The 15327-nt window shown below is 34.9% G+C and overlaps 1 protein-coding gene across 1 annotated transcript in view; it reads right to left on the bottom strand.

Moving 5' to 3' along the window:
• Positions 1-15327, bottom strand: part of LOC106464364 (transcriptional activator protein Pur-beta-like) — an 82382-nt gene that overhangs the window by 10951 nt on the left and 56104 nt on the right. The window contains exons 2-5 of the mRNA XM_013924502.2: positions 14537-14655; positions 12314-12416; positions 4650-4768; positions 1724-1853 (exon numbers count right to left, since the gene is read on the bottom strand). Of these exons, the coding sequence (XP_013779956.1) occupies positions 1724-1853; positions 4650-4768; positions 12314-12416; positions 14537-14655 (471 nt within the window). The remainder of the gene's footprint in view (positions 1-1723; positions 1854-4649; positions 4769-12313; positions 12417-14536; positions 14656-15327) is intronic.

The raw sequence follows: 15327 nt of genomic DNA, 5'->3' as shown, positions 1-15327 counted from the left end.
TAAAGACTGCTACATAGTGACACATACTCCAAACTGATAAGAAGAAAGGTATAGGGGAGGTATTTCCCACTCCCCTGGTAGTGCAGCACTTTTATCAGTTTGTCATAAAACAAGTAAGATAAGATCCTGCAACTTTCCTTCCAAACTTATCAACCAGTCAGAATTACACATAGCTAGAACCTTATCAGATGCTCATTACTGTTGTTGGTTTTGCAAATAAAGTAACATCAACAGCAAGCAATGTACTTGATTCCCTAAAGACAAAGCTGGAAAAAGCAGATACAAGAATAACTTCACATGCAGCTAATTCCTCAAGCACATGCTTCAAGAGAATTGTTATTTGGTGTAGAGATAACTCATGTGCTATATTGCTACTCTACTTTTTCAGAGTTGGAAACAGAGACCATAGTATATCCCTATTAAATTTATCAGACAGAAAATTCAGAAGATATGTCCTGTGTTCTACCTGCTAATCATGCCATCACAGGTTGTGACAACGCCAGCTAGTTTGCTAATATTGGAAAAGCAAGTCATGGAAAATGTTCAGTCAAAATCCATCTCTGCTTCTTTCCCTGGGAAGAATGGAGTTATTGTCTGAAATGGTGCTGAATCTGATAAAGCATCTGTTGTTTCAAGTGCTTCTTCAAGATGATATATGAATAATCAAGATCAGTTGCATGCAAAGTTGATGAGTAAAGCAGTAGCACAAAGTCATGAATTGCTGGTTTGCAGGTGCAAAACAGGTTGCACAAGATGTACGTGTATCTGTCACAAAAACTCACCAGTTACATATACATGCTTGTGTCATTGTAAAGACTGCGTAAATGTTTACGCAGTAGACAAAGTTTCTTCAGGTAATGAGCTGTCTAACTAGCTTTCAGTGGCACTCATATGACAGTGCATATTTTTTTACTGAAACTAGATTTTTGATGTACTGCAATCCAAGTATAGATGAACAGACTATATTTTGTGGACTAATTCAAAACATGGGTGATATCAATAATATAAATAATTATATTGAGGGAAAAAACATTTAAAAGTAAAACAATTCTTTTCTGCAATTTTTTGCTTACATAAATAAACACCAAATATCTAAGTTACAAAAAAAATATTCAGTTTCATTGTGTTACAGAGAGAGACAAGATCATATGATATCATCATATTTCAGAAAATGTGTTAATTTTGATATTTTGATCCTATGGACCCAATGACCCCTGCCACACCCATCCAAATACTCAGGGAAGGTGATTGTCACCTGTCAATGACCCTGAAAGGCGACCCTATAATCCCAACATGGTAGTTGTTGGTTACTTTCAAAATCTAGAGCTATAACATAGAGCTAACCTGTTCACCTAAGATGAATAAATCTATTTTAATATACTCTCAAATTAAAATAAAAAGACAATTTTCTTTCATTTATTTACATGAAAGTTTAGAAAAATTATGGAATTTAAATTTCAGTTGTTAACGTGATTAAGAAAATTAACTTACATATCACAACAGGATATTTCATTCTTCCCTCTATATCTTTACAAGATAAAGATAAAAAAAACTTAAAACTGTTCCAATCTAGAACTTTAAAAATATTTTCTTTGTCTGGTAAAAACAAATTTTTCATCCTTTTTTATTTACAATGAAATTTCGTGTAGCCATATATGATGCAAAAGCATTCCTGTATAATAGTTATATTCAGAAAAATGGTAATTTAAAGTAAGAAACATACCTTGTGATGTGTCTCCTTCAGTTCCAAATTCTTCGAGAAGGTCTGTAAGTGCATCACGAAATTCTATCATTCCTTGGGCTGGAATAGCAACTTGGGAACGAGGACCTCCTCTAGTTACTGTTTGGGAAATCTAAAGAGTTAGAGAATCAAAGTGTGAAAAATCAAAATATAAATAAGCTATGAATACATAGAATGAACTGTTAAGAAAAATATAAATACTTTTATACATAATATGGCTAATGAGTTTGAACATCTTGGAAATCTTAATATTAGAAAGATATTATTTCTGATTCTAAAGTACAAAAGATAAGATTACTGAAATTAATTTAGTTATTCTTGAAATTTATTCCATTCATTCTTAATTTCCATTCAACCATCTATAATTTGTGTATATTAATTCAAGAGCTAGATATGAAACCATTAATACAGCCACACAGAAACTGGAAGAAAAATAAAAACTGAAGGTAGTTACAATGAGTAAGCATTAAACTGAGGAAGCTATGCTTTTTCTACTAAGGATTACATCTTATTTCTGCACATTATCTGACAAGAGGAAGAACACATTTTGTAAAGGCTGGATTTTGAGTTTTTTTATCTTCCTATATAGCTTCTCTTATAAAGTTGATCACTCTGAAATCCAAACAAACCTTTAAAATAATTTAACATTTGAATGTACAACCTTTCTGTTGGCCACTATATTGGGAATAATTTTTTTTTGGTTGAAACTTACAAATTTAGCAGGCAACTCACAGTAAAGGAATTCTGTTTTAGTGGATATTGATGGAAATATGGTTACTCACTTTGCCCCACTTTTTAGATTTTCATACTTGTTTTATGTTGCTTATACTGAATAATGATTGAACCAAACTCGTACGACTTCAGAGCAGATTCAATGCAATCCTAACTGTACAACAAAAGAAATATCTGTAGCTAAAATTGGCTAATATGTACACTCAATTAAACATATTGCTTCTGATTTTCAAATGTGCTAGTTATCTATTTTGGGTGAAAAAAATATAATTTTAAATATTTTTAATCCATTTTCTTAGTAAGTATAAATATCAAGTCATTTGATAAAATCATTAAGGAGTCTTTAAATTAAGACTTTAATAACATGTTAAGAAATTGGGTTTGGTATAACACTAACACTGAGGATTAATTGCACTTCATAAGAATGATATTGTAGGTCTTGTAATGCTTTTAGAACTACATCTTTCACTGTGTCTGTGCTTAATCAAATAGTCATGAATGTATGGTATACAAGCATATCATGTGTTTTCTTCTTTCTCATGTCATGTAGAATTTTTTCAAAATGTTTAATTTATTTCAGGTACCTCCAGTTTTCAACAACATGTGGTCAAGAAAGTCATTAAGTTGATTTCGTTCTACCTTTTTTCTCTGTCATTCCCTTGGAGATATCTAGTTTGTCCATGGAATTTACTGCTGTAAAGTTGCACATTGTGCATGAAGGTCAACATCAATAGTCAGGCAAATCTCAAGATTACAGCTTTAATGGGAATGACCAGTTGGGTGGGTAGCATTAGTTGCATTGGTTAAGCCTGGCATTACCCATTCAACTAGGTAAGATGAGATTTGGTCATTCTGGTAGAAGATCTCAACTAGTGAGTCTGGAACATCTCCTTGAGTGAGTGAATCAGTTAGTTTGAAAATAAGTTGTTAGGGCATACAATCAGCCTGATCAATTCGCAGCTCCAGTAAAAGTGACTGTCTATTTTCCATAAAGTGAAATACACATGGTGTTAGTTTTTACTGTGTTAAATAAAGTGTTTGTTTTCACCATGTATCATACCTTGTGTCTAGTCAACTAATTTCTTAACACCAACTCATTTATTTTTTAGTGGCATTCAGTATTGCTTCTCAATTTATCTTGCCAAACCCCCCATTATGTAGCAGACTTAACTAATTTACTCTGTCAGGAAATCAGTTTACCTGAAAATTGCACAATGCTCTTTATCACTGCAATTTTCTTTATAATAAGCTACAGCAAATGATGGCAATCTCAATCTCAGACTACATGTCTAGATAAGCTTTCTGACCATCCACTGTTCATTTGTATTGTCTGAGAATACCAAAAGGACAAACGTTCATTGAAGCTGTAACAGGAGGCTTAATACATACAGGCTGGCTACATTCTTTAAGAAATTTATTACAAACTTCCTTGTCAAAATTTCAACTGTTCCATACCTGCACAGGAACATTCATAATACACTGAAACTTAGTTCCCCAGTGGGTCAGTAGTAAGTTTACAGACTTGAAATGCTAAAATCCAGAGTAATATCTCAGCAGTAAGTCTGAAGATTTATAATGCTAAAAACTCAGGTTTTGATATCTGCAGTGAGTAGAGCACAGCTAATCCACTGCGTAGTTTTGTGTTTAACAACAAATGCTGATATTTCAACCTAATTAACATCACTTGAGCTTGTAATATAATTAATAATGGTAATACAAACTTCAGAACATACTAATGTCATACTCTAATACTACAGAAAAAGATTTTCAAACAAGGACACTGCAACTTGATGTGATAAAATAAAATGTTGCATTCTTATTCATAGAAGAATATTTTCTTAAACTATAATCAAATATAAAACATAAGTGTTTGCTTATGTGCAAAGCTACACAGTGAGTTGTCTATGCTCTGTTAACCATGGGGAATCAAATCCCAGATCTTAGCATTGTAATTCTGTAAATTTATTGCTAACCCATTCGTGGACAATATAAAGTGGTTGACAAATGTTAGGTTCAGATATATGATAACTAGCAAATCTATATACCAATAGTTGTATAGCTATGCAGCATGGTTTGTTGCACATACAGATTCTGAGATAAAACTGGGGATGTACATAAAAACCAACTACAGCTACAGATAATTACGATCTTTTCAAAACTGACGTTATTCACTTACTCTTAGAAACCTTCCTTTAGTATTTTCCTTTAGGTCAAGATAATACCGTTTGTTTTCCTTTACCATAATTTCACTTTTTAATTTGCCATCTTCAGGTAAGTTATCTGGATTAGGAGGACCTGTTTTTACAAAAGGCATCATTAAAAATCAACATATTTAATAGTTATACAATCTAAAAAAATAATAAGTTTTAAGAACCATCCACTTCACTGAGTAGCAGAAATTACTAAAGATAATATGTAATATCTAGGTTAAAATAACATTCTCAAAACCTGACATAAGTTTGGTTTTAACTGGATAACAATAAATATTCAACGTAAGTAATTTCAACTGTCGGATTCAAATTGTAATTTCAAGGAAAAATATACATAAGTAGATGAATAACATATATTTTCAACAGTGATGTTGCAGATAAAGCTTTAATAAAGATCATAGCAATGATTTAATTTCTAGATCATTAATCTCCTCAATTCAGGTTTAAGTCTTTGAATATATCCATATAAAGTACAATGTTACTGGCCCAAACTTCAATTTCCATTAACAAAATTTTGGGGTTTATTATTTGATCTCACCAGAAACCCTTCATACTCAGAGTTGTCAATTACACACACACACATATATTTCTTTTTCTTAAACTACACATATCGTAAAGCCTACTTGAAGCTACTGGAGGATTCAGAAATATTCTTACATATCTTATGTCTGGTACAGAAATTCTATGAGAAAGAAAAAGTCACTTGGAAATTGACCTTGTCATTCAGATTGTGTTCCAAGATTGAAAAAACTCTAATATAAATCTAATAAATATATAAACAGTTGTTAGCAAGAAGCAAAATAGAATTATATTTATTTTAACCTAACAGCAACAACATTTATGGGAAATCATATTAACAGCAGTACATTAACTTTTTAAAAACAAAATATTTTGTAACCACTATCAAAGATGTCAATGCCTATGTTACAATTGTCATGCAATGTTTTATATATATAAACTTATGTGAATCAAATGATAAAATGTATGTTATAAAAATACACATTAAGATAAAAGTAGCAATAACATTCAGTCTTAAAGTATAAACTACTGTCATGTCCAATATACCATGTCATATTAAATATTTATTAAACACACATGCAAGTCTACAGTCTGAACTCAACTACTGATACCCAATCAATTAAAAGAAACATAATTTGTGATCAAATTGAAATATCACAATCTGTCAGCCACAACAAAAAATAGTTACTATCAAAGGTAGTATTCAAAAGTGTTTCATTAAAGTACATAAAAAATGTAATTTTTGACACCAATTTCAGGTCAGTGAGGTAGAAAAATGATGAATGTTTACATTTTGTCTAGAGAGGATGCTGTTGTGTGCAAATAATATTATTATAAAAAGACATTGTAGCATGTTTTATCCCTCTAAGAAAATGTTCTGTAGATTTGATTGATTTGAATATTTTTTGTCTTTTTTACAGATTTATTTCTGAAATTTGTTTGTTTGTAGTTGTGCACAAAGCTACACAATGGGCTATCTATGCTCTGCCCACCATGGGTTTCGAAACCCAGTTTTTAACGTTGTAAGTCCGTAGACATACCGCTGTGCCACTGGAGGGCAGTATTTCTGAAATAAAACTGAAAATTTAACCCACTACTAAACAGATAAAAAAAAGTAGTTTTTCTTATAAAGTTGTAATATAATAAGTTTTACATATGAAATAAAAGTTGTAGTTAGCTTCATTAATGAGAGTACATAACCATGCAATAATTTAGTGAATAAGGACTGAATATCAAAGCTGGCCATGTTGAACTAGCTTATATTAGGAAACCTAGATATATCTTTAGCAGAGGAAAAAGAGTTTTTAACACATTCGTTTTCAGTTATGTGAGCTTAGTGCAGGTACAAAAAGTTCATAGATGTGGAAACCAAGAGTAGACAGAATAGGTCTAATGGGTAAACCATTTTTATGTATTTTCAGTAAGCCATTGGTAAATACTTGTAGGACTGGAACCTGTAGGCCAAGTTCTGCAAAAAAGGGGCAAAGATGAGTTTACAGATTTTTAAATATCATATAGTCCATTGAAGATTTCCCTCACACTTGAAAGTAAGCTGAAGCCAGACATTAAACTTTGTTCTGTCATTTAAAATGTCTTCCATTTTGGAGATATAATCATATCTGTTTAAAATGAAGACACCTGCATCTTTATCTGGCTCGATAATAATAACATTTCAGTTACTGGCAAATTCTTTTCAGGCAAAAAACTCAGCCTGTGTAATAGAAGGGTTTTTTAAGTTATAAGAGAGGACAATGGCAAATTTTTAAATTTAGTTTTGATGTAATTGTTAAATATACATGACTGTTTCAATTTAACTATAGCATGAGTGTAAAATTTAGTTATTTTTAGAAGTGACAGTTTATCCCAGGTTTGTTAAGATAACTGTTTATGAATCATATGTTGCGTAGTTCAATTGTTGTGGATTAGTGATTGTTGTATGTGATCCTGGGTAACAGAAATGGCATACAACTCGGCAGTGAACACAGAAACTGTAGAAGGGATCCTGTGAACAACCAATGAGCAACAGCAAACCACGGCAGAGCCTACAGAGTCCCCTGATTTTCAACCGTTTGTAAAAACGAGAACAGAAGAATGGTTCGAAAGTTGTTTGGCAAAGAGAAGATGGTGCTTGCAATCTGGAGCATCCATCCTCCTCAGATGACACAAGGAAAGGTCACAAGTGAGGATGTTAATGAGCCATGGTGGGATGGGCTGATCATCGGACTCTGCAATATCATCCAATGATAGACCCAATTCAGCCAGTTGTGCCTGGATATGAAGGCTAAAAAGAGGAATGGCAGACTGTCTAATCCCAAAGAGCATAGTGCACCGAGCAAGGAAGACACAACCCCAGGCAGGATGCTGTGTTAAGGATCAAAGCTTGGAAGCATATTACAAGGAAAGCTGTAAACATCTGAGGTGAAAAGGAGGTTCATAGGACTCAGTGTACAGGCTCTGGACTGGTGAAGTGTGAAAAGCCCCTGTGCAGAGCCAAAGCCCCAGATGATGTACAGAGCCCAGCATCGTCAAGGCAGATGCCCTAGCAGAACCATAGACCAGCTTGAAACGTATGAGGGCACAACAGATCTTCAGTATAGAACATCGACCTTCTCCCCAAAAGGTGGAAGAGAGGACACAGAAGATGTTCAGTTTGTGTACACTTGACACAAAGCTGCTTAATGTGAGGAATAAAAGTCAGCTTATGGTCAAACAGAAGTAACAAGAACTTTGTCTCAGGAACCATAGGAAGAACACCACTGAGACAGAGCTCAGGATCAGGATGTAAACCTCATTGGCAGCAAAAATGAATGCAAACGGTTGTAGAAGAAGAGAAGGTGAGGGATTCCAAGTTCCTGCATGAAACAATGGGACAGGGTCAAACCCACAGGGACTTGGAATCTCCTGCCAAGTAAAAAGTTATGAATAAAGATGGGCAAATGGCCACACAACCCATAGGTGTGGAGGTTCTGCAAAATGGCAAACTTCTATGTAGTGCCACAAGCTTTCTCAAGATCAAAGAAGATAGAAACAAGATGCTATCTCTTGAGGAAGGCTTCCCTGATCAAGGTTTTGAGATAAATCAGGTGGTCCAAAGTAGAGTACTGTTGACGAAAATCACATTGGGTGGGCAAGAAGAGGTTGTTTGATTCAAGGAACCAAACAAGATGAGCATTAACCACCCTCTCCGAAACCTTACTGAGACAGCTAGTCAAAGCAACAGGACAATAATTAAAAGGAATTCTGGGATCCTTTCCAGGCTTCAAAAATGTGATGGCAATAGCCTTGTGCCAAGCATCTGGAAAAATGACATTCTGCCAAATCCAGTTAAAAACAACCAGAAGAGAAAGAGAGGCAGGAGAGAGATAGTACTGCCAGATCAACGAGGAGCAATTTTAAGTTCCAATCTGCTCGAAAAGAAAGTGGCATTTGCTCAGCCCATAACTTGATGGCTAAGAAGGCAGGGGAAGAAATAGAAGTGCTGGAAAGGTGGGTAAAGCACTTCCAAGAGTATCAGTGATGCCCTGTACATCAACAACTTCCTGGCCATTGGAGAGCAAGATCAAAAGGGGTGGGAAGCATACTTTCCACTGAACTTCCTAATTTTGCCCCAGATGACCTCAGAACTGGTGGTAGAAGAGATGCTGGTGGTGAACTTAATCCAAGATTCCTTCTGGCTTTGACATCTCACCAGCTGTTGGAAAATTACATAGTTGGAATGAGTGGGATACCTGTGAATGATATCCCAGGCCCTGTGTTTGCTGGCAGGCAGGAGTTCACTATGGACTAGGATACCATGGGAAACATGTAGAGGTTTTGGGGATGGAAAGAACAGCTGTTTGAATAATACAATCAGTTACTGTCTCCATGCAGTTGTTATTAGATGGAAGACTAACAACAGCAGGATTGAGTTTTGAAAGAGCAGTGAAGGACAGCCAGTCAGCATACTACAACTTCCCCTGTAGCACATGAGTCAGTTGGTAAAGGCCGCAGCCAACCTCTTGAAAAATGATGAAAAAATCACTGCCTTGTGGGTCACTCTCAACCCTCCAAGAAAAATGGGAAAAAGTAAATGGGAACAAATGGATAGATCAATAACAGTGAAAGACTGATTAGGTGTGTGAAAATAGGTAAAAGAACCAGTATTAAAAAGGGAAAAGTTGTGACCTGAGAGCATACACTCCACAGAACGACCACTCCCATCTAAATCAGCACCACCCCAGAGGGAATAGTGTCCATTAACGTCTACCAATGGGAAAAGGGGAGATGGCAAATGTCCAATAAGAGCATCAAGGTTTCATTGACAATAAATCTCTCTTGGTAACAGGTAAACAGAACATACAATGATGGTAAAATGCATGAAAATGCATATGGCAACAGCCTCCAAAGGCATATTCAGTGGCACGGATATGGTGGGTATATGCTGGTCAACCAGCAGTGCCAAATCACCATGAACTCACCCATCATACAACCTGCCATTCCAGTATAAAGAAAACTGCTGAAAGGTGACAGCATCGGCAGGTCTGATTAATGTTTTCTGTAAGGAGAGACACACTAGATGATAGGAATCTATCAAGGACTAAATGCCATCCAAATCAGAATGAAAACCTTGATAGTTCCACTGTATCAAGGTGGCCATTTTTACTTAGGAGGAAGAGAACTGGGTGGAGAACTCTTTTATTTGCGACTTCAACGTTTTTCTTTAGTAGAAAGAGGACTGTTGACTTACATGGAAACTGCTCCTGGTTGATTGTGCAGATTTCTGTCAGAAAAAGAAGACTCCAGATACTGAGTGTGTGACTATATAATGGTTCTGCACTTCAGAGCTGAAGGAGAGGGACCCAAGCAGTCACTGGATGTGACAGTGGGGACAGAGACAGAATTTGATATAGACTCTTCAACTCTTGCATCCACTGAGAACAAAATACTCTGTACATGTTGAGAGAAAGCCTCTGATGGAGGCACAGAAAGATATATCTGAACTCCTACTGTATCAGTGGAATGAAGTGCAGCAGAATATGTCTGAGACGGAAACAGGGGACAACAAATCCGAGCCTCAGGGTAAGAAATGTTGTTTACAGTACATAAAAGTTGTACCACTTTGGACAAGAACAAAAGTATGAGGGATGTGAACCACCACAAATAATACAGTGTGGGTCAAGTTGACACTCACAGATAGCATGGTCTTTGCCACCACAACAAACACATATCAAAGAAACATGATAAGATACTTTAGAATGTCTGAACTGCTAGCATTGGAAACACCTAAAAGGGTTAGGAATATAAGGCCATATTTTACAATTCAAATAAACTGCCTTGAAAGTGGCAGGTGGATGTAGCAATATAAATGTCAATATAAGAACATTGGTAGGCAGCATAATTCCATCTGTATGTGTGGAGATATGTCACACAGCAGAAACTCTTTAGCTAGAGAAACCAATGAGACTCTCTGACTTGGGGATGTTCTTTAAATCCCTCTCAATGATAATTCCTGTTTGGTGTAGATGTTTCCAACAAGATGTCCCCAGAACATTGAATAGCCAGCAAGCCCCTCTTATCCTTTCTGAATGAAAAAGGGAGACATTTACCCTAAAGGTTTGTCAGAGAAAGAGTGAAGGATGAAAAAATCAAGTACAAGAACAGATTGGGGTGGGGAATGCAGATCAGAGCCTTCCAAACGTAGTCACTTTCCTATCAACATGGATTTTATTGTTGGTTTTTTGTTTGTTTTGGGGGGGGGGGGTCATTGGGTGCAAGATCCATAAAAAATGGAGGAAATTTAGTGTCCACTGACCCCACCTACCATGGAGCCCTATGAGGGGATGCACTACAAATGTCAAACAAATGACATAGTAGCTACACCAGAGTTTTGTGGGCACTATACCCAAACACCAGCATTAGACACAATGTCTACAAGACCTGTTGAGTATGTCTAACATTGGCACTTAGTTGACCTAGCCCAACAAGACAAGCTAATTAACCTTGGGGGAGGCACCCCAATGCCACCTGTCTACAGAAAATCAAGGCCAAAGTGATGTGTTATGGTGCTTCTGATATAAGTCACCCATCAGGATGATACCTTTCAATCACTAGGATCCTCTCCCCTCCACGGGACACCACACATGGCAAACATGTGGGTGGATGTTTAGATCCCAGAGGAGGTAAACTGAAGATACAGAACGTTCTCAAGGAGGTCCCCTTATCACGTACAGGAATCCACCTTGAGGGGGGATGAAAAGGGACATTTTGGTCAATGTAAGTCTTCCCATCCACTAAATTAAAAAAAAACAAAAAAAACTCAAAGCCAACCAGAAGGCTTGGAATATTTATCAAGCCTTCTCATATTGCATCTACTACATCTGGAGGTAATCCATTTAAAAGGCCAACCACCTTGTCAGAGGAATGAAACTGTCTTAGCTGAAAATTATGCATTTCCTGCTAAAATTTACATTTGTGTCCCCTAGCCTACCATTCTCACCATTAAGCACAAAAATGATGATGCAAATTCCTTTAACAATCTCAATCAGATACCCTCTAGCTCTTCTTTTTTTTTCAAAAGAAAACTATTTCAGGGATCATAACCTGCCATTGCATCACTTCCTTTTCATCCCAAGTGTCTTCCTAATAGCCCTTGTCTGAACCCTTTAGAACAATTTGATATCTTTCCTAAGGTCAGAAGCTGAAGAATGAACACAATATTCCAAAGGAAACCTAACCAGTAGGCTATACAGTGAAATTATTAGCTCTTTAAAACTTACAAGTATAATAAAAAAATTTAAACTTTATAAAGACAAGTAGGGATCGATATATACATAACCTAGTTAGCTATAGTAATATAGAAAGTTTTAGTTCTACAAAAAGTATTGAAACAAGAAAGTTAAAACTACAAAAACTGAGTTACTTAAAATCTAAAAAATGTATTCCTAATTTTGCAAATCATTGTAATTATATTAGTCTGAGCCAAAGTTTGGATAAAAAATCTGTGTTATTATTATCTCAGATGTGTGATAGTTTAGATTATCATTATTTTTGGTTTTGTTTTAATAAAAGCTTTGTTAAGTTCCACTCATACTATAAACTGCATGTACATGCAAAACATCAAGACACTACTCACCCAATGATGCATATATTTCACTGAAAGCTGTAAGATGGTCTCGTAATTCTAGGGCGGATGACATTGCTAGTAATAGACGTCTTTTTCTACCTGCAGGACCAATCTTAAAAATGAAAAACAATCTCTTTTATATGGGTTTGAATATACGGATTTATTATGGAAAGTATTAAGGAAGGACTGGCATACTTTGGACATGACAGCTTTAAAAGTAGAGCCTGACTGGACGTAGTAACATGGATTGTGATGACATGGTGATCGTGTTTCAAAATCATTTGACTATAATATACTCAACCACTTATTAACAAATTCTGAATCCGCAAATCAGCAAGTCATGAGACAACCACAGTCAATATAAAGTTGTAATGGAACAGCAAATGCCATTGTTTGGAATTTCATAAGTAGTACGAGGCCACCTAAAACTGATCACTTTTGGTACAAAATATTCATAAATTCAAATCATAAAGATTTATTCAGATCAGTGATTAAGAATTTCCAAGATGAGAATATCCCTTGTACTGAATTACATGGAAAACAAGGGAATATGAATGAACTTTGGGCACTAGGACTATCCAGGTAGAGATTTGTGATGTGTTATACTCAATCCAAGGTTAGCAAAGTGTGGTATTTTATAACAGGTTATATGTAATCCACAAAGGTGATTAGCAAAAGCTATCCATGTGTCCCAAGAAACATTACATAATATAATCAAGAGGGATTTACATCAGAAAATGAGGCCAACAGTATATGGGTTTCACCAAGATAAGACTTCTGACTTCCAGTCATACCTCCAGTTCAACCATGCCTCAAGCAGCTGGAGAAAGAAACTGGTATTCATGCTATTCCATACTAAGAAATATCAGTCAAGTTGCTGGACACAGTGCCCATGGCTTTCTCTGCAATAAAACTTAAACACTAAGAAACCATTGTCCTTGTACATTTAATGTATTCAACCATTTGTACTAACTTTCATACAGTAAATGAACAAAAATAATATGCATTGTTATGTTAACTTAATAGTGAGCTCCCCATCCTGAACATTACCAAGTAATATGCAAACCACAAAACTAACACTTAGATATTCTGAAAACTGGAAGATGACTTTATTTTGTAGCAAAATTATTTGGAGGAAAAAAAGATTACAACTGAATCCTATAACAATATAGCACTGTTTCATTTAGATAATCTGCTTCTCACCCCAAAACCAATTCAGACTGGATCTCCACTGAAATGACAAAAACTTCCAACTCCATTCAAGCAGATCTTATAATGTTTTATTTTTTCACTAGTCAACTTAATGCTAGATTTACTGATGAGGTTTATATGGGTCCTGTCTGTTTTTACAACAGGTTTTTCTAAATTATTTATGCATCAAATTGCTTATGGGTCCATGAAATTTTTGTTTTCAGGGTCCCTAATAACATATCAGCCAATCACAAAAATGTACACAAAAAATACAATCAACAATAGAATTACTCCCAGAAATTAGTGTTGAGATTTTCTATATATCTTATAAATAGATTGAGTGATTTCCTAAAATGTTTGTCACTTCTTCTCAGTGAATTTTGTACCACACAAAACATAAAATTATTCACTATGACGCAATATGTGGACCTCACTGGTATTTAACAGTATTAAAACAAGTAAGTCATTTTAGTTATTTCTATAAGGGTAAGAATACCTTAAAAACGTTAAAAGCAATTCAGAGTTAAGTGCTAGAAAGTAGTTTTTAGTCAAGGTGAAGCACTCAGTTGAGATTTGAGGAATAAGTAAACAATAACTGAGATTTGGTGATTTTCTTAGACCATTTTCAGAAGCTATATTTTGAATAAAAAATTAAATCTTTGATGAACATCAGTGACTTTAACCACCTTGTAAATTTTGCAATGTTCATTTTGTATAATATAATGCATTCCATTTTCTTCACTATGGCAGATTGCTGTTCTGTTTATAAATTCTTTTTTCATATTGATATTTAAAACTATCAAATTTCATAGCACTGCTATATAACTAAATTCTGCCTGTATAACATGTTTGTGTACCTATAGTATGATTTAATAAAGTATTTATTAACTTAAGGTAAATTGTTTCTGGATAACATCTATATAAAAGAATATGATTAACTAAAAAAAAAAAAAAAAAAGAAGAGTTTTAATTAATTTTTAACTCACATTTCCAAGCTGTTTAATTTCTGATCATTTATATACACACAAAATTTGTTCCTACCTCAGCAACTTTGATGAATCTACCTCTTCTGTTCTCTTTAACATCCAGGTAAAATCGTTTAGATTGTATTTGTAACATTTTGGTGGCCAGTTCTTGTTCTGAAGATGCCACAAACTCTCCTAAAGATAAAAAATATAATCAATTTATAATATACCTATTTTCTTCTTCAGAGCCAAATGACTTACATAATAACATAACATATAACATTTTGGGACAACATGGGACCTATTGGTTCATCTTGGCTGTTCCATCCTATAAACTAAACTGAAGCTATTAATAAATAAATCTTAAAGCCATCCCTTATCATTCATATACTTATAAAGCTTTTTCTTAAACTCACTTAAATTTACTGCCTCCACAACATCTGTAAGAAACTTATTCCAAAGACCAACCACCCTGTTAGAAAAATAAAACTGTCTTAGCTAAAGATGACTCCAATCCTGCCAAAATTTATATTTGTGTTCCTAGTCCTACTATTCTCACTGTTAAGTATGAAAAAAATATGATCCATCAACACTATCAATTCCCTTTACAATCTTAAACACCTCGATCAGATTCCCCCTAACTCTTCTTTTTTCAAGAGAAAACAATTTTAGATATATTAACCTCTCCTCGTATCACAACCCCTCCATCCCAGGCACCATTCAAGTAACTCTTCTTTGAACCCTTTTCAACAACTCAATGTCTTTCCTAAGGTAAGGAGCCCAAGACTGAACACAATATTCCAAATGTGGCCTAACAAATGACCTATACAAAGAAATTATAAACTCTTTAGACTTGTATTCAGTATT

This window comes from Limulus polyphemus, unplaced genomic scaffold (genome assembly GCF_000517525.1).
Source record: "Limulus polyphemus unplaced genomic scaffold, Limulus_polyphemus-2.1.2 Scaffold1629, whole genome shotgun sequence".
NCBI classification, from domain to species: domain Eukaryota; kingdom Metazoa; phylum Arthropoda; class Merostomata; order Xiphosura; family Limulidae; genus Limulus; species Limulus polyphemus.
The sequence above is the reverse complement of the archived record's forward strand: the minus strand, read 5'-3'. Positions and strand labels throughout refer to the sequence as shown.